We start from the raw sequence: 24,443 nt of genomic DNA, 5'->3' as shown, positions 1-24,443 counted from the left end.
ACGGCTGTGTGCACCTATCTGCTTGAATGCAGTTGTGCACGTGTCTGTAACTGCGGCTTCTCTGTCTGTACAATCGTGTCTGCCTGTGGGTGCCTCTCTCTCTGTGACCAGAGCTGTATGTGGTCGCAAGTTCATACACAAATTCACATGCATAGAGGTATCATGATAGAGGCTGAACCTGGACGTTGGCCTCCAGGGTCATCTGAACCTGGAATCACGTGTGTTGGAGATGCTGGGCCTGTGTATGATGTTGTCGGCTCTGGAATCGTATTTGTCTGTGTGCTCTGGCTCCGTGTGTGGCTGTGAGTCTGTGTGTGATTTGCCTGTTGGTTCTCTTTGGTGTGGCTGTGAGTCCATGGGTGACGATGTCTGTGAGTCTGTAGTGGCTGTAAAGCAGCGTGAGCCTATCACTGCATCCGTCTGTGATCTCTGTGTGCGGCTCAGTGGGTGATGATACTTATCAGACTAAGTCACTCTGTGTGGCTATATGTGGCTGTCCCATGGCCTGGGCTCTCCATGTGCCATCTGCGCGTGTTCGTATTGGTCAGCCTATATTCTCTGTGTGTGGCTGGGAGTCTGCATGCGAGTTTGTACCTCTGTGGGTGATGGCGAGCCTGCCTCCATCTCTAAGCCCCTGGATGGGGCTGTGATCCCTGAGTGTGCGGGAGTCTCTCTCCTGCTGTGGGGAAGTGAACGCCCCATCCCTCACCCTCCTCCCACTGCGAGTGGGGTGGGAGCCTCCAGGCTAGCTTTGAAGCCCCAGCCAGCCCCTGGCCTTTCCGGGAATTCTGTGCTCCCTGTGGGGGGCGGGCAGGTGGGTGGAGGGGCCGGGACAGAGGCCTCTTGTCCACCTGGGCCACAAACAGCCCTGTCGAGTCGGGCCTGGACCCCATGTCCACCCCGCCTGACTTCCTGCGGGAGACACATGCTTTGCCTGGGACAGACATGCCTGTCACATGCCCGAATGGAGTCAACTGACAGACCCCTATTTAAGAGAGACAGGCAGACAGACAGTGGGGCTCCTCCGTTAGGGTGTGGACAGGCTCCACCCAATGCCTAGGCTGGGGTCCAGGACTTCAGGGTGTGCCTAGTTTGCAGACAGTGTGTATCCACACTCCCCGCCCAACTACAAGTGCCCTCCCTGGCTCCCTCTGGGGACCCCCCCAAGATCTAGGGTCCTCTCTCGGCTGGGCTGTCTGTCTGAGGTCAGCCTCTGGTGGCCTGGCTGTGCCTCTCCCTGCACCTGTCCCACTGCTGTCCCCAGGTCTGTCTGCTCCTCTGCCTGAATCTGACTTTCTCTGCCTGTTGCCACCTGCCCCTCCATGTGTCTCTCTGCCTCAGCAGGACTTGCTCTGTCCCTTTGAGCCAGTGTGTCTGTTCCTAATCTCTGTTTGGGGAGTGTCTGGCTGTGTCCACCTGTCCATCTGCATTCATCCAGGAGCTTGCGAGAGCCTCTCCTTGCCCACCGTTTCTGAGTCTCTTTCTTCGCTGACTGCCCCTCTGCCTGTCTACCACTCCCTCATACCCTTTCTGTCCCCTCCTGTTGTCTGTCCTTGTGCTGTTTCTTCTGCCTGCCTGTCTCTATTTGGGATTGTTTCTCTTCCTATCTCTGTCTCTCCTCCTGCCATCCATCCCATCCCACTGTATGTCTGACCCCTGAGTCAGTTCCGTCTGTCCCTCTCTCTAGGAGTGGATCTACTCCCTTGATCTTTCAGCCCATCTCCCCCACCTCCCCCGAAACCTCTGTTTCCCTCCATGTGGGTTCAGATGAAGGGAGGCACACCTCCCCCCGACTTCCCCCTGCCCAGAACCAGAAGAGGGAAACTGAATTAAAGTTAAAACTTTACAGGAAAAAAAAATCCGCCTGCCAGATGGGGCCCGGGCAGTGCTGATTAGCCGCCGAACAAGCCCGGCGGAGTTGATTGGTCAGAGGGCAGGGGAAGGCAGGGTCTGGTTGAGCGGGAGCCCTGCCGCCCGGCGGGGTCCCAGAGCCCTAGTTCTGAGTTGCTGCCGCTTCAAGAGCTGAGAGGAGCAGGAAGGTGAGGAGGGGGTGCTGGCCATCGAGGGGGGCTCCTGAGTCCCCAAGGCACGAATGGGGGTCCTGGGAGAGGGCTCAGGGGCTCCCTGGAGGCATTTTTAGCACTAGTGTGGAATTGAATGGGAGGGGGAATCCTTCTGGTACCCTGATCCCAGGAAATGAATTCAGGAGTGGGTGGGAGGCTCCAGAGGGTGCTCGTGGCTGACGAAGGGGCTCCTTGAGAGCCTTCCCCGACCCAGGAAGGGGATTCAGGGCTTGAGTAGGGGGATTCCTGGAGGGAGTTTTAGTCATGATGGGGACCTTGAATGGGGGTTTCTGAGATACGGCGTTCCCAGGAAGTGAGTTCAGGGCTGGGGGCTTTTTCAGAGACACTCCGTCCAGAAGAGGGAGGCTCCAGGCTTGCGTGGGGATTGCAGAGACACCCCACCCCAGGAAACACATCAGGCCCTGGGAGGGGGCTTTTGATGATTGTCTCAGAGACAGCTCCTCTTCAGGAGGGGAAATTAGGGCTTGGCCATGTTCCTGAGACACCCCAAGCCCAGAAAGGATCTCAAGTCTGGAAGTGTCTCTAAAGTGACTTCTACTGGAATAGGAGTGTTTAAGACTTGACAAGGGTCCCAGAAAATACCTCTCTAGTCCCTAGAAGGGGGATTAAATGAGGGTCCCTGGGTCACTTCTATCCCTGGAGGGGGGTTCAGTTTGGGGAATTGCTTTTGGCCTCCAGTGAGAATATTCAGAGTTGTGGCAGAGAGCAGTTTGCCGCGTCCAGGTTGTGGGGGGCTGGGGTCGCTGAGCCCGCCTCCCATCCTCAGCCCCTCCAACAGGTTGCATCAGCTCTGGGCTCAGGCTGGCGGCCCGGGCGGGGAGGAGGGGGGTAGGGGGCGTTAGGAGGGGTGGGGCAGTCAGGCGGACACGTGTCCCTGTAAGGAGTGAGAGGCATGACCACTCGGTGAGGGTGGAGGGAAGAGGGGGGTGCGCGGGGGACCGGGGCAGGGAAGAGACAGACAGCAAGAGAGAGTGAGTCTGGGGTCTGGGAGGAGAGGCTATCCCAGCTCCAAATGGCCATCTCATCTGCTGAGGGGTCGGTATCTCTCTCTTTCTGTCTCTGTCTCTACCCCTCTACCTCTTGCTGCCCTCTTTTTCTCCATGTCTCAGTGAGTAACTGTTGGCGTCTCTCCCCTGAGTCCCTCTCTCTCTCTCTCATCTCTTTGTCGGCCTCTCCCTCTTGTCTCCAATTATCTCCACTTGTCTCCCTGTCTCTCTAATCCCTCTGTTCCTGTTCCCCTCACCTCATCTTTGTGTCTCTGTTTCTATATCTATCTGTCTGTCACTATCGGACCCCCCCGACCCCCTTCATCTAATTCTCCCCACTTTGTAAGCCCCCCTGCTCCATCTCTGAACCCCCCACCCCATTTCTCTGCCCACAGGATGGAACTGCAGGATCCAAAGATGAACGGAGCCCTCCCTGGGGGTGCTGTGGAGTGAGTCGGGGACCCAAGGGGTTGAGGTCAGGGATCAGAATTACCTTCTCATCAGCCTCAATTTCCCTGCCTATTCTAGCTACAGGCAGGAGCACGAGGGCTTCCTGCCCAGCCATAGTCCTTCTCCTGGGAGGAAGCCAGCCCAGTTCATGGATGTGAGTGACCCCACAGGATCTGTCCCAGCTGCACCTTGCCCAGCTCAGCCCCTCCCCTGCTGCTCCCTCTTCCCGGTTATTCCCTTCAGCTGTTTTGCCTCTGGTCGCTGCCCCACCCTTCCCTGTTCCTCTCCACTTCCACCTGCTCCCCTCTAAAATCTCACCTAGCCTTTCCCTTTCCAGCTCTCCTCCTCTTCAAATCCTTTTCCTTCCTCTGATGGCCCTTCCTGGGCTTCTCCTCTGCCCCAGTCGCTTCCTCCCTAGTCTTTCCCAGGCCCCGGCACTGGTCTCCTTCCCTGGTCCCCCTCCCCATGTGTGCCCGGGCCTTGCCCCTTACCCGCAGTTCGAGGGGAAGACATCGTTTGGAATGTCAGTGTTCAACCTCAGCAACGCCATCATGGGCAGCGGCATCCTGGGGCTGGCCTATGCCATGGCCCACACAGGGGTCCTCTTCTTCTTGTGAGTCCTAGGCAGTCCGGGGTGGGGGAGGGGTGCGGTGGGCAGGCGGGAGGCCTGGGGGCCAAGTCCAATCAGTGCCATCTGCCACAGGGCCCTGCTGCTCTGCATCGCTCTTCTGTCTTCGTACTCCATCCATCTCCTGCTGACCTGTGCTGGTGTTGTAGGTGAGACCCAGAGCTCAGCCTAGACCTTGGACCCCAGATCCTGGACCCAGGACCCCAGACACCACGCTCAGCTCTCTGGGCTCCAGACCCCAGACGGCACCCTGGCCCTCAGCCCTCATCTGGGCTCCCAGGTTCCCAGCCCTCAGCCCTCAGTCTGGCCATCAAACCAGAGCCCCCACCCCAGACCACTCCACACCACTTCTAGCCCCCACCCCTCAGTCTCCAGCACACGTACCCATGGGAGCCAGCACCGCAACCCTGAGACTGCCGGTCCTCAGCCCCCAGCTCTCAGACTTCACTCCTGCCATGGCCTCAGTCCATATCCTGCCCCAAGACTCCAACTACCCACATCTGGCCCCCAACCTTCTCCCTGGCCACAGATCCACCTACCAGACTCCAACCCCAACTGCTTAGCCCTCACCTCCAGCTCCCAGCAATGAGGCCCAATTAGCCCAAGCCCCAGCTCCCCAGCTCCCAGACTCTCTGGCCTCCAACTCACCCCTGGCCTGGGCTCCTCGACCCACAATCTGTTCCTTTCTGCTCCCCTCCCCTCCAGGCATCCGAGCCTATGAACAGCTGGGACAGAGGGCACTGGGGCCTGCGGGGAAGGTAGTGGTGGCCGCGGTCATCTGTCTGCACAATGTTGGGGGTGAGGACTCTGGGAGGTGGGGGTCAGCTTGGGGGAAGAGGGTGGGCTGAGGTGGGCTTCCCCAGGCTGGGGTGGGAGGGAGATGAGAGGGATCCTTCTGCTTACACCTCCCCCCACCTGCACCAGCCATGTCCAGTTACCTGTTCATCATCAAATCCGAACTCCCCCTGGTTATCGGCACTTTCCTGGACATGGACCCTGAGGGGTGAGTGTGCAACACCCCTTGGCTCTGGCCCACAGACCACTGATTCTGCCCGTGAGGTCTGGCTACTAGCTTCAACTGTGTGTCCAGCTGACCCCCAGGTCTTCCATTTTGAGACAGTTGGGCAGGCCAGTTTGTTCAGACTGCGATTCCTGTGTGTTGTGATGCCAGTAGTACGTGTGACTGTTGCTCTGGCTGCAGGAGTCCAGTAAGACCATGTGTTGATTTTTGTGACTGTTCTGGCTGACTCTGTGTGTGCAGGGTACTCTGATGTTGACCGTGTGGCTGTACCTATCCAGTTGACCTAAACTCTGTCCGTGGGTTTGATTCTGTGACTCTTATACTGGCAGGTTCTCTGGCCATCTGTATGCTAGCTGACTACAGCTGTGTCCTGTATACTGTGGCTCCAACCATGTGTGTTTGACATTTGCTTACTCTGACTTTCTCTGTCCAGTGGATTCTGTTTGATTCTGGGTCCATTAGGCTGGCTGAATCTGTCTAGCTATAAGTGTATGGTCACTGACTCCAAGAGAGTATGTGCACGTGTGTGTGCAACGTACCGTGGTGCCAGCTAAGTATACGTGATTTGTGTTTAACTTTCTGTGTTTAACTTGGTGACCATCGTTCTGGCAAATTCTTTCTGGCTGTTTGTGTGTGATCCTCAACTACAACTGTATATGTCTTCTGTATTATGGTTCTAGCCATGTATGTTTGCCTGTTGTTCTGAGTATGTATCCAGCTGTCTGTTTAATTCTGGATCCATCGGCTGGCTGAAACTTTTCAACTGTTTGTATATGATAGCTGATTCTGTGTATACTGTTAGATCTTTGGTTTGATCCTGAAACCATCCAGGTAGCTGACAGTCTATGTGACTAGGTGTGTCTAATTATTGTAATTAGCTCCCACTGTATATATGACCAATGGTACTTTGTTGGTTCATGTCTGTGTAACTGTGTGTCTAAGGTAGAAAGAGAATGTGTGAATACCTGGAGCATAGTAAGCACTTAATAAAATTCTTTTGAATAAATGAGCAGTTGTTCAGCTAATCCTGTATTAACAGACTATCTTGCCTGGGCACCTCCCTCCAATCTCTGTACAGATCCTGCTCTTTCTTTGAGCTTGGTTCCAACTGAGTGGCCAGCTGGCTGATTCTGTCTCTATTTCCATCTTTGACTGTGTGGCCAAATCGGCCCTGCCACTTTCAGGTGCTCAACAAACCTTGAGTTGTTCAAACAACCACACATGTGTGTTTCTGACTTTTTGTCTGACTCTGCATTGTTGCCTGCCTACCAGATCATCAGACTGGTGTTCTACCTATCAGACATACCAGGGTCATGACTCTCTCTGTGTCTGGTACCTTGTGTTGGACTATGTGAGTCTGGCTGATGTGGGGTATTGTTTGCTCATCTGGTTGTATGTCCATTTGAGGTCTGATGGCACAGTTTTGTCCAGCTGTGTGTGTGTTTCCAGCTATATCGCTCTGACTGCGTGTGACTGACAGTCTGATAATCCGTCTGGCTGTTTCCATCAATCATTTTGTGCCATTTGTCTCTGCAACCACCTGGATGACTTCTCACAGCTGAGGGGTCAGCCCATCTCTCCTGACTGCATGCAGAAACCTCTCTGTCCAGCTGTCTTCTATGAGCGTCTGCCTGACAGTTTTCTTTGGCAGGCAGCTACTCACTATGTTTACCTGTCTCCTTAGGGACTGGTTCTTGAAGGGAAACCTCCTCATCATCATTGTCAGTGTGTTAATCATCCTGCCACTGGCCCTCATGAGACACTTGGGTAAGAGGCTTCCTGAATTGGTCATTGGATCGTGGAATTAGAGAAGGGGAGCCAGATTCAAAGAATCTCGACTTTCAAGGGCTGTGGAATACCAGAGGAGAGCTTGTTTGGTGTGGGTTTTTAACAGATGAATAGGAGTTTGCTAAGTGCGTGTGTGTGTGGGGGTGGGGGGGGGGTGGTCCAGATAGAAGTAGAAGTTTGTGCAAAGTGTGGCAAAATTGGGGTGAGGGGGCCTTGAAGGCCAGCCTGCGGGGGTTGATATTTGCTCTGGGGGGGTCCCTTGATTTCTGAGGCTCCATATATTGCCCCTTGCAGGCTACCTGGGGTATACCAGTGGTCTCTCTCTGACCTGTATGCTATTTTTCCTCATTTCGGTGAGTCTGAGGGAGAAGGACATGAAAAAGTGCGGAGGGAATTTGGGGCATTGGGACATAGCCTTCCCCATGACCTCACTTCCACACCCTCCCTCCCCCAGGTCATCTATAAGAAGTTCCAGCTTGGGTGTGCTGTAGGCCACAATGAGACAGAAGTGGAGAGGAAGAGCCCCCCAAGCCTCAACACAAGCTGTGAGGCCCAGATGTTCACAGCTGACTCACAGGTTGGTGTGCAGGCGTATGTCTATGCCTTGCACCTCACTCAGGTCCTCTGGTTCTGTCACACAGTGCACTCTGCTCAGAGTGGAGCCAGGTATCAGACACTGGGGGCTTCCATGTGTCTGATATGGAGGGCAGTGGTGGGGCTGGGGGGATGGGGAGGAGAGGATGGAACCCTGCAGGCTCTAATCTCTTGTACTTGGGCCACTCCCCCAGATGTTCTACACAGTGCCCATTATGGCTTTTGCTTTTGTCTGCCACCCTGAGGTGCTGCCCATCTACACAGAACTCTGCCGGTGAGTGGGCAGGCAAGTGGGCATGTGTGATGGGGCAGCAGGTGGGGCGATAGTCATAAGCCACAAGCCCTACAACAGTCCTTGTGCTGTAGCTTGATTGTGGCTAGATAGTGCCAAGGGAGGGGTTTGAGGTGGCCAGGAGGCCTTGGGGGACGCAGGGCAGTGACTGTTTACTAATTGGAACTTAAGTATTCTACTCTTTTAACGTCCAGTACAAGTGTGAATGGACGAGTGGGGAGGCTGAGAAGATGAGATGGAGGGGTGGCATACGCGGATGGGATCTGGAGATGGGGATGGTCAGATGGAGAGGGATATGGATGGACAAAGGGAGGGCAGGGATGATATGATGGGGGGATCTGGGGATGATCAGTCAGAGGGACAGCATGGATGATCAGAATGAAGGGAGAGGCTGTGACAGTCTAATGGAAGAGAGAGGCAGAGATGGGCGGAGAGATAAGCAAAGATGGTCATATGGGGTAAGATGGATGGACAGAGAAGATAGGGGAGGCAGAGATGGGCATCCCAGTGTGTACTAGCTGAACATCAGCTCTGGGAGGAGGGGACTCTGGAGGGTGGGGGCTGGTTTTGAGGGGCCTGGACCAAGTCCAGGGGTCTGGGCATGACAGTTCTATGACCTCTATACCTCAGGCCCTCCAAGCGCAGAATGCAGGCCGTGGCCAACGTGTCCATTGGGGCCATGTTCTGCATGTATGCACTCACAGCGACCTTTGGCTACCTGACCTTCTACAGTGAGTGGGGCTAGGGCCAGGGTTGGGTAGGGAGCTGGTGTGGGGACTGGGCAGACTGCTGGGCAGGAGCCTGAGCACTTTCCCTCCATGCCCTCAGACCTATCAGCTTCCAAAGGGACTGTACGCATCACACATGGAGATTTTGTCACCGTCTGTGTGTGTGTGCGCGCGCGTGCACACGTATATGTTTCTGGGACACTGGTCCTGGTGCTCCAATCACATCCCGTATCCCATGTCCCATGTCCCAGGCAGCGTGGAGGCGGAGATGCTGCACATGTACAGCCAGCAGGATCTGCTCATCCTCTGTGTGCGCCTAGCTGTGCTGCTTGCGGTGACTCTCACTGTGCCAGTCGTGCTGTTCCCTGTGCGTTGGGGGCGAGGGTGGGCCCATGGAGCGGAGGGACATGGATGGATGGGTAGAGGGCATAGACAGGAATGTTTGGATGGACAGTGGAGATGGGAGTGGATGGATGGTTGGATAGAGGAGGTTGGGACGGACAGACGGGGAAGGCAGAGTTGTCAAATGGACGGAGAGGGAAAAAATAGATGGGCAGACACAAGGTGGACATAGATGGCAAAGCAGAAAGAATCAGGAGGACAGGGGCAGTCAGTTGGAGGGAGGAGGCGCAGGTGTCTGGCTAGACAGAAGAGGGAGGCAGGAATGGTCAGACAGGGAAGAGGCACAGATAGACATTCAGGATGGAGAAATAGGGATGGCCAGAAAAAGGGTGGAGGCAGGAGTAGTGAGGTGTAGGAGGGACAAGGCTCTCAGATGGAGAGGTGGGATGACTAGACAGAGGGGGGAGATATGGAGGTTGTCAGATGGAGAGAGAGGGACAGGGATCTCAGGGTGAAAGCACAAGTGGGTTGTCAGACAGGAGGAGGCAGAGATAGTTGGATAGAGGAGGAGGACAAGATTTCAGACAGTGAATGGAGGAATAGATGGATGATCAGACAGAAGGAAGAGTCATGGGTTGTCAGACAGAAGGGAGGCAGGATGCTCATTCAGAAGTTGGAAGCACAGAAGGATGGTCAGACAGGGTGGAGAGACAGTCAGATGGAGGGGAAATCAGGGATCTCAGACTGAGGGCGGTGTTAAAGACAGATGACTACATGGAAGGGGAGGTAGTGCTTGAGCCCTGACCTGTGTCCTACCCTACTCTGGTCACAGATCCGCCGGGCTCTGCAGCAGCTGCTCTTCCCAAGCAAGGCCTTCAGCTGGCCACGCCATGTGGCCATAGCCCTGATCCTCCTTGTCTTGGTCAATGTCCTCGTCATCTGCGTGCCAACTATCCGGGATATCTTTGGGGTTATCGGTCAGTACCCCCAACCCCAGTCCCAGACCCCACCTAATATGGGCCTTGTACCCCAAACTTACATTGATTCTGTCCCTCCTGCTTGTCCTTCAGGGTCCACCTCAGCCCCCAGCCTCATTTTCATCCTTCCCAGCGTCTTCTACCTCCGCATTGTACCCTCTGAGGTGGAGCCCCTCTACTCGTGGCCCAAGATCCAGGTGAGCATTCCAGGGGAGGGCTGGGGAAAGAGGGAGCATTCTGCGGAGGGAGCACTCCAGGATGGCTAGAAGTTGAAGGAACATTTTCAAGAGAAGGCTTGGCGGGGAGGGGGGCAGATGGTCTGGAAGAATGAAGGAGATTGTCATAGGAAGGGCCTGAGCAGACAGAGCACAAGAAGGGTCTAAGAAGACAGGAAGCACTCAAAAGGGGGCTGGCTTATAGGAAGCATTCTTCAGACAGATGGAAGGAGCACTCTTAGAAGAGGGTTGGAATGTTTTCAAGGAGGATGCGGGAGAGTACTCCCTGAAGGGTTCTAGGAAGATGGAAGGAGGATTCACAGGAAGGCGCTGGTTTTAAGGAAGGAGAGGGAGCAGGAAAGGAGGGTCATGAATGAATGGGGCACTCTCTGGAGGGGGTGGAGGGCTTGAGGAACATCCTTTGGAGGAGCTTGGGTGTAGGTACCCAACCAGCTCCATCTTTTCTCCCTCAAATCCACAGGCTCTGTGTTTTGGTATCCTGGGGGTCCTCTTCATGGCGATCAGTCTAGGTTTCATGTTTGCCAACTGGGCCACAGGCCAGAGCCATGTATCTGGACACTGACCAAGCCCTGCTCCGCCTGGGCTCCCGTGTGCATGTGCCTGCACACGTGGAGTAAGATGGGGCTGCTCACCCGGGTCCCTCCTGCCTGGGGTGTGGAGGTGGCTGGTTCCCATCAACATGGCTGTTGGAGGAGGGGGCTACAGAGGCTGAAGAGTGGTCCTCTCCCTTCCTCCCCAGGGGATGCCGAGCTTGGATCATGGCCCTAACCCCAACTCCAGCCCCATGGGAGGAGGGGGAGGCCAGGTCCTTGGGGAGTCCCTGCCCAGCCCAGTCTTTTCTGCCTCCTCCTGGCAGAAGCTGTTTGTCAGGATCACCCTCGAGCTAAAGGGGAAGAATAAAGATGCTGAATTGCAACTCTGGCTTCAGTTTTTTGATCTCTTTCTAGGACTTCTTGGGGGACCTTTCCTAGGTTCACACAGGGGTAAATTGAGGCCCCAAGAGTAGGACTGCCAGCTCTCATCTGTTCACCCATATCTCCACAGTTCAGTAGCTCCCTACACAACTCATAGATCTGTTCACTTGCTCACTCAGGAAATATCTCTTGAGAGCCTACTGGCTGCCAGGTGCTGCTCTAGGTGCTGGGGATATAGCAATGTATCAAGCAGACAATAACCCCTGAAGTTGATGTTCTAACACAAGAAAGGGCAAACTATTGCCTGCAGGCAAAATTCAGCCCACTGCCTTCTTGTATGTCCCCCAAGCTAAGGATGGTTTGCACATTTCTAAATGATTGAAAAAAATAAAAAGAATAATTTGTGACCCTTGAAAATTAATATGAAATTGAATTTCAGTGTCTGCAAATAAAGTTTTATTAAAACACAGTCACGCTTGTTCATTTACACATTGTTGATGGTTCTTTAGTGCTACAGCAGCAGAGCTGAGGAGTTGCAACAGAGACCATAGGGCTCACAAAGCCCAAGGTATTTATTATCTGGCCCTTTTCAGGAAAAAATTGCTGATCTCTGATCTAGTAGAAGAGAGGAAAACAGATAATCATTCCCGATAAAGATGAGCACTATGAGGAAAATGAGTGATGACGGTGACGCCAGGGGTGGTGGCGGGGGGTGGGGGCAGTCAGGGAGACCTCACTGAGGAAAGGACAAGAAGCTGTGTCCTCGATTGGCTAGAAGGAGCAAGTCTCATGGTTATTTAGACAAAGTTCCAGACAGAGGCAGCAGCAAGTGCAGAGGGCCTGAGGTAGGAGCAAGCATAACAGGTCCAAGGAGGAGCCAGGGTGGCCATTTTGCTCTCCCATCAGCCAATTACACCACAGCCTTGCCAACATGGAATTTTGCCCCCCAATAGGTGAAAATGGTATTGCTGTTAAAATTCACACGTGTTTCTTTATGAAAGAAGTTTTCAAGTGTTTAAGAGACATTAATGTCTTCTCAGATAATTTTTGTGCATACACAAGCCACTACAGTTATATAATCTTTTTTCTCCTCTCCATATTTAGAAATGGGGCAGTTGACTAGAGTTGATTACTTCTGTATACTCCTTGTTTCACTGTTCCTTCCTTCTTCACTGCCACTAAAGTGAAGCACAACAAGCTTGCTTTATTTAAAACAAATTATTTATTTTTAAAATTTATTTTTTGGCTGTGTTGGGTCTTCATTGCTGCACACGGGCTTTCTCTAGTTGTGGCAAGCGGGGGCTACTCTTTGTTGCAGTGCGCGGACTTCTCACTGTGGTGGCTTCTCTCGTTGTGGAGCATGGGCTCTAGGTGCGGGGTCTCAGTAGCTGTGGCTTGCGGACTCCAGGGCGCAGGCTCAGCAGTTGTGGCACATGGGGCAGCATGTGGGATCTTCCCAGACCAGGGCTTGAACCCTTGTCCCCTGCACTGGCAGGTGGATTCTTAGCCACTGTGCCACAAGGGAAGCCCAACAAGCTTGCTTTTTAATAATAAATGCTAACTTGAAATTCCAGTGCCTGGCCTTAAAAATGTAAATCTTCATATTGAACACCACCCAAAGGGTCTCTTGCAGAGTGAAACTTAAATTTTGATGAAGTCTAATTTATCTTTTTTTTTAATGGGTTGTGCTTTTGGTGTCATGTTTAAGAACTCTTCATCATGCTCAAGTTTTAAATTTTTATGTTTTACATTTAAATCTATGATCCATTTGAATTAATTTTTATATTAGGTATGAGGTTTAGGTCAATGTTCTTTTTGGGGAGCCCGTGGATATCCAGTTGCTCCAGCACCATTTCTTAAGAAGACAATCCTTCTTCCACTGAATTACTGTTGTAATTTTGTAAAAAAATCAGTGTGCAACTACTTCTGGGTTTTCTATTTTGTTCTATTGATCTATGTGTCTATTTTCTCCACAACATCACATCTGATTCCTTGAAATTTAGTAGAGTGATTCCTTCCACTTTATTCTTTTTCAAAATCGTTTTTAGTTATTCTAGTTCCTTTGCCTTTCCATATAAACTTTAGAGTAATCTTGTCTATAGCTACAATATTGCTGGAATTTTGATAAGAATTGCATTAAGTCTGTATATCAAAGTGTGGAAAACTGACACCTTTACTATGTTGAATCTTCTCTGGTTCTTTTCCTCAATATTTTGTAGTTTTCAGCATACAAGTTCTATCCATGTTTTATTAGATTTACACCTAAGTATTTCATTTCCTTGGCAGCAATTGTAAATGGTATTATGTTTTAAATCTCAGTCCTCATGTGTTCATTGCCCACTATTCCCACTATTAATCACTATTCGTCAATATTGATCTGGACATGATGCCCAGTGCAATAAGAGGGGTAAATATTTTGAAATGATGGCAAATATAATATTTTTTTCAGATGATGAGATTATATACTTAGGAGGTCCAAGAAAATCAACAAAACTATTAGAATTAGAAAAAAGAATTCAGTAAGTTGGCATGGACACAAAATAAATATCCAAAAATCAACTTGTATTCCTACCTCTTGGCAATAATCAGATAGAAATTATAACGGGGGAAATATTCCATTTACAACAACAATAAAATGGTTAAAAAAAACTAAGAATAAACTGAATCAGAAATATGCGTGACTGTAGTAACAACACTATAAAACTGAATTCAAGAATAGAAAAGAAAATAGGAACAAATTTGCAGAAATATTCTATTTCTGGATGAGGAGATTCAATATTGTACAGATGTCATTTCTTTTTTTTAAATTTAATTAATTAACTTATTTATTTTTGGCTGCATTGGGTCTTCGTTGCTGCATGGGCTTTCTCTAGTTGCTGTGAGCAGGGGTTACTGTTTGTTGTGGTGTGCGGGCTTCTCATTGCAGTGGCTTCTCTTGTTTCAGAGCACGGGCTCTAGGCATGCGGGCTTCAGTAGTTGTGGCACATGGGCTCAGTAGTTGTGGCTCGCGGGCTCTAGAGCTCAGGCTCAGTAGTTGTGGCGCACGAGCTTAGTGGCTCCACTGCATGTGGGATCCTCCTGGACTAGGGCTCGAACCCGTGTCCCCAGCATTGGCAGGCAGATTCTTAACCACTGCGCCACCAGAGAAGTCCCCAGATGTCATTTCTGATATCTATTTTATACAATTTCTATGTACTGCAATTTTCTACTTAATGCAATTTCTAAACAAAATCCAGGTGGGATTTTCTTTGGATTATGACTGGGTTTTTTTGGATTATGCCATATTGATTCTAAAGTTTGCCAGTGGAAAACCAAGTGGCAGAAGGATAAATATATGGGAATAGCCAAGAATTATTTTTAGTTTTTATGAATTATTTGAAGTTTAGACAATTATGAAACATTTTTATTTATTCTTTTGAGAAAATACTCAGATGTACAAGCCTGAATTCTTCTTTTTAAATTGTGATATAATTGACATATAACATTATATTAGTTTCAGGTGTACAACATAATGATTCAATGTTTGTATATACTGTGAAATGATCACCACAATAAGTCAAGTTAACATCCATTACTACACATAGTTACACATTTTTTTCTTGTGATGAGAACTTTTAAGATCAGTTATCTTAAGCCCCATGCACAGCAATGAAGACCCAATGTAGCCAAAAATAAATAAATAAATAAAATTTATTTAAAAAAAGATCAATTTTCTTAGCAACTTTCAAATATACAGTATAATATTATTAACTATAGTCACCATGCTGTACATTACATCACCAGGATTTATTTATTTTATAACTAAGATTTTTTTGCAAAAGAATAGTAGGGTATTCTTGCCTTAACAAATGCTGAGATGTACTTAAAAATCAGTAAGGGGCCTGGAATAGTGCCTCTTCCTACAGAGGTGTTCATATCCTTATCCCCAGAACCTGTGAATATGTTGTTATATGTAAAGGGGAATTAAAATTGCAGGTGGAATTAAGGTTGCTAAACTTTTAAAATAGATCATCCTGGATTATCTGGGTGGGTCTAAGGTCATCACAAGGGACTTTATAAGTGGAGGATGGAAGCAGGAGTCAGAGAAAGAGATGTGATGACAGAAGCAGAGTCAGAGAGATGTTATGTGTTGGCTTCATGGATGGAGGAAAGGGGGCCATGAGCCAAGGAATGTGGGCAGCCTCTAGAAGCTGGAAAAAGCCAGAAAATGGTTTCTTTTCTGGAGCCTCCAGAAAGGAACACAGCCCTGGGAACACCTTGATTTTAGCCCAGTGAGACTCATTTTGAATTTCTGACCTACAGAGGTATAAGCTAATAAATTTGTGTTGTTTTAAGCCACTAAGTATGTGGTAATTTGTTACAACAGCAAGAGAAAACTAATACACAGAGACACAATTAGTGAAACAAAATAGAAAGATGATAAAATAAGCTGACCTATATACAAAACTTTAACATGCATTTCCAAACAGTGGGCAAAAGACAGATTGTATAGTAAATGATAGTTTGACAAGTGTCCATCCATTTGGAAAAAATAAAGATTAAATTCTTACCTTTACCACATAAAATAATAAATTCAAGAAAAATTAGAGATTTACATGTGAAAATTTGAAGTTATAAAGAACTAGAAGAAAATTTAGGAAAATATTATGATAAATCTTGAGGTGGCATGGCATTTCTTGTCATTACACCAAGGGTAAGAGCAACAAATCTGACATATTTAAGATGTAAAAATTAAAGTGTTACCTAAGTCAAAAGACACCATAGACAAACCATTTGAAAAGCAAATTTGAAGGAAAATGTTGAAACGTTGTAGGGGAGGAAAAAAATCTTCTCCTTCTACCATTCTAGGTTCTTGGTTGGGGCTCTGTAACAAAAGACATTAATAAGAGGAAAACAAGTAGAAGTTTATTAATATGTGTAAATCATATACAGATGGGAGAGACTCAGGGATGAGTAACTCAAAGAGATGGCTAGAGCTAGGATTCAGAGAGCAACTTGGCTTAAAACAAAGGAAAAAGGGGTTTGGGGCTTCCGGTTGAGAGGCAAGGTATGGGAAGGTGACCAGGGCAAGTACAGTAAACAAGGATAAGATTTGTTATGCAGATTTAAGTCAGTGCTTTCTTCATGGGTAAGAGTTTCTTGTGATTTACAGTCATCCTTCTCTTCCTAGCACAGAGAAGGTGACAGTCTTACAAATGGAGATTTCCTTTATAAATGTAAATTTCCCTTACAAAAGAGTAACTTCTCTCTAGAACTTCTCCAGTGTCTGCTGTTTCTCAAAATAATCAGCTTAAAGTAATCTTTATGCCAGAGAGGCATATTTTAGAGTGGCATATTCTATTCTCCTACAATATGCAACAAATTAAAAGCAACTATCCTTAATATATAAAAAAGCTCTTACAAATCAGTAATAGAAATTGGAGCAAACCAATGAAAAAAATGTGTTCGGGTAATGGCATTACTTCACAGTATAGCACAAATGGATTAAGAAGTAGAATGTATGAAAGGAAAAAAATAAAGGAAATGGAGAATAGATGCCAGAAGTTTCAACATTCATCTAATAGGAGTTCCAGACATAGAGAATAGAAAGACTGGAGAGAAGGCAAATACATGAAGAAATAATGTTCTAGAATTTTCTAAGCTGAAGAGAGAAATGAATCTTCAAACTGAAAAGAGACACTAAGTTCTGAGCATGACTCAAACACACACACACATACACATACACACACAAAATAAAATTTTTAGGTTAAAGATAAAAACCCAGAAGATAAAGGGAAAATCCTGAAAGTTTCCAGGGAGAAAAGGGAGAGAATATAATGGAGAAGTTCTTCAAAGAGCTGATGAGAAATAACTTTGAACCTAGATTTCTAGATCCAGCCAAAATAATCCAGACGAGAGCAAAAAATATTTCAGAAAGTTCATCATACACTTACCCTTTCTGAAAGTATGATTAAGGTATGTGATCCAGCAAGAAGAAAAAAAAATGGATTTAGGAGGAAGGAAGGGGTTCCAGTAAAGCAATGTTGAGGGGGAAAACAATAAAATTTATTGAAAAATCTAAATAAGTTTGATTGTAAATTTTAAAAATTACAATCTTGGGACTTCCCTGGTGGCGCAGCTCGGTGCTTTGTGACCGCCTGGAGGGGTGGGATAGGGAGGGTGGGAGGGAGGGAGATGCAAGAGGGAAGAGATATGGGAACATGTGTATATGTATAACTGATTCACTTCATTATAAAGCAGAAACTAACACACCATTGTAAAGAAATTATACCCCAATAAAGATGTTAAAAAAAAAAAAAGAATCCACCTGCCAGTGCAGAGGACACGGGTTTGATCCCTGGTCCAGGAAGATCCCACATGCCTCGGAGTAACTAAGCCCATGCGCCACAACTACTGAAGCCCACACACCTAGAGCCCGTGCTCTGCAACAAGAGAAGCCACCACAATGAGAAGCCCGTGCACGGCAACGAAGAGTAGCCTCCGCTCGCTGCAACTAGAGAAAGCCTGTGCGCAGCACTGAAGACCCAACGCAGCAAAAAAATAATAAATAAAAAAAATAAAAATAAGAAAAAATTACAATCTTGAACTACAATTTCAGGTAATATAAGCATGGAAGATGAGGGGAGGGACAAGAAAGAAAAGAGAAGTTCTTGTGTTGTTTAAGGGATGGATAGAGATGCTAATTAATGGTTGAATTATAGAATAATTAAGAGCATTAGCCTTTTAGAGAGCAAACTCTGAAGCCAGAACTTATGGGTTCAAATTCTGGCTTTGCACGCAACTTACCAGCTGTGTGACCTTGAAGAGGTGAGAAGGTGGTTGGATTTCAGAACAGCTCCCAGCAACAAAACTCTTGATGGTTTGTGGGAAAAGGCCAGAGACCACAGATGGAGGATAAGCTGAGATGGAGCTTTCTAATTGCATTCCTTTTCCTCCTCATATTTTCTAGAAGGCTCATGACCTGTCCTTTAAACACCACAGAGCAGAAAAGTGGCTGGGTTGGTCCAGTGCCAGTCCAAAGTGGCATGGTCACATCAAGGCATAGTGGGGTTGGAAAGCTCATAGAAAATTGCAGTCAGGCTGACTGGTAACTAACTATTCCTTCCCTAGCACTCCCTCCACCCACTGGGCTAGGCAATTATAACAAATAACAGCCCCACCCCTATACCCCCTCTACATATCCCTAGACACAGTGAAATGTAAAATTATGAAAGATAAGCAAAAACTGTTTTTAAAACTTTCAGAGAGAAAGAGTAGCTTACTTACAAAGGAAGAATAATTAAACTGACGTCAGATCTCTCAGACAACACCGTGGAGGCAAGGAGACAGTGGTGTAATAACTCCAAAGTGTTGAAAGAAAGGAACCTTTATATTGGGCGGAATAAAAACAGTCTCAGGCATGCAGAGCCTCGGAAGGTTTAAGACAGAGAAAGCACAAGCATTAAAGACAGCACAGCAGTACAATTAATGTATGATGAAGGAGAATCTTTGCGCATTTGCTCAATAAAGAATCTGCATTAACCATTCATCATTTGTATGACATATTTAAGGTTTTTTTTCTCCCAAGGTGAGTATTATCTTAAACTTTAAAATTCATTCTATTGTATTTCTGATGATTGCTTTACTTTGTGTCTTGCTATGGACTTACTGGATATTTAGGCACTGTAAACTATCTAGAGAAAGGCAGAAATGGCAACGGAGATAATTAAAGAATGGTAGTGTAACTATAAAAGAATAACCAAAGGGGAAAATTGTTAGGGTAAATAAACACAAAATTGAATTTTCGCTGTTGTCAAAAGGGAAAGACACTTCCCCTTCATTTTTCATCAAGCATTTCCTTGAGAAACCTAGTATTTGTGAATACTTCCTCTGCCCCTTTGATATGTATGTACATATTTTTAAAAACTAAATAAGCCTCTTGCCAGCCCATAAGCCAGGAATGTCTTTCTTAAAAGCCTTGGAGCCGTCTCTTTGAAATGTGGATGTTGAGGAAGATAAGCGCCCTGGCTCCCAGTCACCTGAGAGTTTAGCCTAGGCGCCCGGCTCCAGGCTGTAAGCACCTGCTAGTCTTAGAGACAGGAGTTTTAATCTTTCCTTCGGATACAGGCAATTAGCTAGCACAGATGGCTACTCCAACTGCCAGGTGAATTTAGGACTTGCCTGGGAGTATTTAGCTCTCACCCTTAAATGTCATTGTAAAGCCAGGCAAATGAGCAGCACGCCTGGATTTTCTGGCCCCTCCCACCACTTTTGGCTCCTCCCACCTCTTTTGGCTTGTATGAAACACTGCACCTCAAAGTGTGAGATCTGGCTTCCCAAAGAGCTGCCCAAGTGGCCAGATGATGCAAGTGTGGGGGAGTTAATGGCTATGGGGTACATTTTGATCTATAAGAAAAGAAACTGGGAGTGAGCCTGGCAGTTAAATTCTCCTTTCTTCCTCCCTCTCACGCACTGTTCCAAGCAGGGTTTCTATGTATAGTCTGTCTGGAGATGTCCTATAAGGCCCAAAGGCTGTTTCCTTGGGAACCTGAGCTGAAACAAGAGCATTTAAGACAGTGTTAAGTGCTGAGTGTGGAGGATCCAGGTCTGGAGAGAGTAAAATTGCCCCAATAGGAAAATGGACATTTTGAGGATTGGGGATAGAGGAAAGCAATAGAAGAACCCAGGTGTAGAATAACTAAGGGTGATATTTTTGGACAAAAAGGAAGTTCAGGTGATTTTTGCAGTGAACTGCTTAGCTTTGTAAAATATATACTTCCTTCACTTTTACCAGTCTTCCCTATGAAATCTTCAATGAAGTATCCTTCTGTAACCATTGTCTTGTGAAATGAATTTTTTTTGGAGAATAAAACAGATTGAGTCCTGCACCAAACTTGGTGCAAGGGAACCTGCAGAGCAGAGCCCGGGGAAGTAGCAGGTCTCAGAGGACCTAAGCCTGCTACGTGAAGAAGCCCAGGTTGGCCTGTTGGAGGATAAGACCACAAGAAGCAAGGACTCATCCTAGATGAGGCCTCAACCCACCTGCCATTTGACTGTAGTTATATCAGTGATTCCAGGCAAGACCAGCAGAAAAACCATCTGGCCCAGCCCAAATAGCTGACCCACAGGATCCTGAGCAAATCACGTTTCTTTTTCTTTCTTTTTTTTTTTTTTTGCGGTACGCGGGCCTCTCACTGCTGTGGCCTCTCCCGTTGCGGAGCACAGGCTCCGGACGCGCAGGCTCAGCGGCCATGACTCACGGGTCCAGCCGCTCCGCGGCATGTGGGATCTTCCCAGACCGGGGCACGAACCCGTGTCCCCTGCATCAGCAGGCAGACTCTCAACCACTGTGCCACCAGGGAAGCCCCACATGTTTCTTGTTATAGGTAATAATAATAACAATAATAACCATTTAGAAAATAAAATGGAGAAAAATTACATTCATATAGTGACAAAAATGCACAACACACCCAAAAAGAGACAATTGGAGCAAGGTGACAGACACAGCTCATATGTCCACCTCACATCCCACCCAACATCCCATTGATTTGGGAGGAAAAGCGTTTTTAAGGATAAATTCTTGACAGTCCAGGAAAACAAGAAATGGTGCTTGTGGGCACCAGAAATACTAAGGCACTCCTGGGAGATAGAAAAAAGGTGGGATCAGACTTGTAGAGAAATCTGAGGAGATGAGATCGCAACTCAAATCACCAGAGGCAAGAGCTGTGCTTTGTAACCAAGCCTCTGAAAAACTCCAAACTTAGAATCAAAAGGGAGAAACAGCAGGAGTGGGCCTTAGAATAATCAGGTTAAGTTAATTTAAAGGTTCATTTGTAGACTCCCCTCCCACACCTCACAGATTGGCTGGTATCAATCACTTTCGCCTCTAAGATGAAACTCCAAGAATTGCTCATTAAAGAAAGTGAAAAATCTGCCCAACCTTCTGTATAATACCCATAATAGGCCATAAATACAATCTTGATAAATTCCACCACCACCAGCACCACCCCTGGCAAAATGTAGAAGAATACAAGGGACATTCTCTGAACACAATGTAATAAAACGAAAACCACTTTTTCTCTAGGAACTGTAAAAAACACCCTTAAAGACTATCTGAAGATGGCTGTTCAAGCAAACTTGTCTACTTCCCCACTGCTCCACTGAAATGATGGAAAAATTTCATAATGTACTGGAAAAGAAGAAAGCATGCCATCCAGGAACCAGAAATTGTGAAGAATTCCTAGAAAGAGAAAGCAGTTCAGATAAGATTTACAAGGGTGAAGAGAACCGGAAGCCAAAAGGAGAGGGCTGAAACAACTAAGAAGGTTAAGAGTATATCCAGAGAAACTGTAGGTGGAGGATAAACGGATAGAAAGAGCAAGAACTACCCCCAGAACTACAGGGCTAGTTGGGTCCTCAACACCCTTACACGGGGTGGACAGCACTTTAATGACTTCTAATGACAGTGAAATCCCTACCTGCTACCTGGGAAGGGCCCCGAGGATAGGTGTGGGGAATGCTGAGAAAGAAGCAAATTAGAGCCTGAGGTACCTTCAGCCTCCACAGTAATAATGAAAGAGAGAAACACATTTGTAGAGAGGGGACCGCTTCCAGCCTGTCTGTCCCATGGCTAATCACCCCAAAGCGAACAGGATACTCAGATGTCCTACCCACTTATGAACAGTCTGAACGGGTGATACTTTGATCCATGCATTTTATGAATATAATATTCAGATAAAACTGTAAAACACATAAAATGTTGTCCAAAGCATCATTGGCCTATGTCATGGGCTCAAAAACTGTGTTCCTACAAGACCATGTGTTTCCCTAAGGGAGAATAAATCTTAATTTATTAAGTCAACAAAATAAAGTGAACTGGACTAAATCCAAAGTAATATTATGAAGCCAGTATAGTTTTCTCATTGTCTCTCAGTCTCCTTTCTGCCTCTGTCCCCCACCCAGTACCTTCCAGATTTCTAAAGTCTAGTGTTGCATTGAAAGTAGAAATATGATTACTGTGGTTCCCATATAATTTCTTCTACAGTGTGGTTGGTTGGCTGACTTTCATCTACCCCCAGCAGCACACCCCAAGCCCTCTGTCTCTAATGGAAGAATAAATCTGTCCTCTTTTACAGTTCCTTCAGTTGTGAACTGGAGAGTGGGGTCTGGCCACTTCTCTGAATCTCAGGTCCACACCAACCCCATAGATTCTTGTGAGAAATAGAGACAATAACAGAAAATAAATCTAACAAAAAATGTGTGAACTGTGGATGCAATAAATTATAAAACTTTATGGAAGACTTAAGAAAGTTCTTAAAAATGGAGACAAAACCCAGGTTCTTAGGTGGGAAGACTCAACAGCGTAAAGATGTCATTAACCCCCAAGTTGATCGACAAATTCAATGAAATTCCAGTCAGAATCCCAATAGGGACCCTTTTTTTCAATCCTGGAACTTGACCAGCAGATTCTAAAATGTACCTGTATGTGCAAAGGACCTAAAGAAGGACAAAGAGGAAGGACTTGCCTTCTGAACAGCCAGTCATATTGTGGAGCTATGGTCCCTGACATAGGGCGGTGCTGGCACAGGGATCAACAGATTGACTGTGGGACAGAAAAGAAAGCTGAGAGACAGATCCATACGCAGACACCCTTGACATTAAGCTGAGATGGCCCTCAGAGCAGTGGGAACAAGAGGACACATTCACCATCAACTTTCTCCCTTAAGATGAAGACAGGAACCCCTCTCTTACCTTGTCAGCCTTTCCCACAGAGTTCTGTACACAGTCAAGGCTTAATAAGTGCCTTGTGATAAATTGACTGAGAAAAACTGTACCATTCTCCTTCTTGCCTACCCTCGCTGAGAGATCGCCTCTGTCTAATGCCTGAAATCTTTCCATTTAAATAGCATCCCTTTAGCCAGGGGTTTCAACCTTGGCACCATTGACATTTGGGGCTGGATATTTTTTCTTGGGGAGGGGGGACGACACTGTCCTCTGCATTGTAAGATGTTTAGCAGCATCCTTGACCTCTACCCACTAGATGCCAGTAACCTTCCCCCCATCAAGTCATGACAACCAAAAATGTTTCCAGACGTTGTCAAATGTCCCCTAGGGGACAAGATCCACACCCGCTCTCCCCCATTGAGAACCACTGGGTTAGACAGTTCTCCCACACCACACTTTTATGATGCCACACCCTCCTTGTGGCTAACTTTAGAATGTTCACAAATATCCTAGCTCTCTCTGCTCCCAGAGGACCGCACTCTCTCACCCCTTCGAGGGTCAGACTTGACCATTTGATGAGACAGTTCATGCTTAGCCACTCTCTTGTCTCTGCCGGGCCATCTACATGGCTTCTCTGTGTCCCTGGGACCTAGCATGAGGGTGTTGATAATGTGGAGAAGAGCCCCAGTCTACCTGCGGTGGGCAAGCAGCATGAGTGAGAAATAAACTCTTATTGTCTGTCATTTCTTTATAACCCAATCTACTCTGAGCCGGTATCCCTCCCCACCAAAAGGATGATGCCTTCTTTGAAATAACAGAAAAAATATATATTGGTCTCTGCCCCTGGTTCCTGGCACAGAGCTCCTAAAACCCACATAATTTCCTATGTGATAAGAGCACTAGTAGCACCTTTTGTCCTCATGAGGCGACTCTGGGTGGGCTCCTGGTCACCAGAAAGACGAAGCTATGATTTCAAGCTTGGAATTTTCAGCCCCAGGCCCCCATCCTCCAGAGAAGGGAAAGGGTTGGAAATGGAGTTAATAATTGATCATGCCTTTGTGAGGAAGCCTCCAGAAAATCCCAATAGCATGGAGTTCCAGGAGCTTCCAGGTTGGTGAACACATCCATGCTGGGAGACTGGGCACCCCAATGCCACAGGGACATTGTGCCCTGAACCCTTCCGGACCTCGCCCCAGGTATTTCTTCACCTGGCTGTTCATCTGTATCCTTTATCATGTCCTTTATTATATAATAAACCAGTAAATGTATAAGTAAGTGTTTCCCTGAGTTCTGTGAGCTATTCTAGCAAATGACTGAATTTGAGAAGGGGGTCATGGGAACCTCTGATGTGTAGCTGATTGGTCAGAAGTACAGGTGACAACCTGGGACTATCAGTGGGCATCTGAGCTGGAAGGGGCAGTCTTTTGGGACTGAGCCCTTAACCTGTTGGGTCTGTGCTAACTCCCATTAGTGTCAGGATTGAATTGAATTGTAGGACATCCAGCTGATGACAAAGAGAATTGCTTTGGTATGGGGAAAAAACCCACACGTCCCAGAAGTGTTGTGGGTGTGGTAGTAGTGTGAGAGTAAAAAAGAGACATAGGAGTGTTTTTCCCAGACATGTGGGATGGCCTACCGCTCCATACACCCCTCCCCCGGTCAGGCCTGTGCCAGGGGAGCAGGAAGCCTCCAGGTCAGCA

General features: G+C 47.4%; 1 protein-coding gene across 1 annotated transcript; it reads left to right on the top strand.

The window, feature by feature from the left end:
- Positions 1–3,466: 3,466 nt before the first annotated feature.
- SLC38A5 (solute carrier family 38 member 5) lies at positions 3,467–10,960 on the top strand (the record flags this gene model as incomplete). Its single annotated transcript, XM_082864472.1, has 15 exons — positions 3,467–3,519; positions 3,599–3,674; positions 4,018–4,133; positions 4,224–4,297; positions 4,854–4,946; positions 5,073–5,151; positions 6,854–6,936; positions 7,252–7,310; positions 7,412–7,534; positions 7,746–7,825; positions 8,474–8,574; positions 8,823–8,938; positions 9,746–9,890; positions 9,984–10,087; positions 10,587–10,960. The coding sequence occupies 15 exons, from the start codon at positions 3,467–3,469 to the stop codon at positions 10,686–10,688; spliced, it is 1,404 nt and encodes a 467-aa protein (XP_082720598.1). The 3' UTR covers positions 10,689–10,960.
- Between the last annotated feature and the right edge of the window lie 13,483 nt (positions 10,961–24,443).

The sequence above is a fragment of the Leucopleurus acutus genome, assembly GCF_964270905.1.
Source record: "Leucopleurus acutus genome assembly, chromosome: X".
NCBI lineage: Eukaryota > Metazoa > Chordata > Mammalia > Artiodactyla > Delphinidae > Leucopleurus > Leucopleurus acutus.
This window is presented reverse-complemented; position numbering and strand designations above follow the sequence as displayed.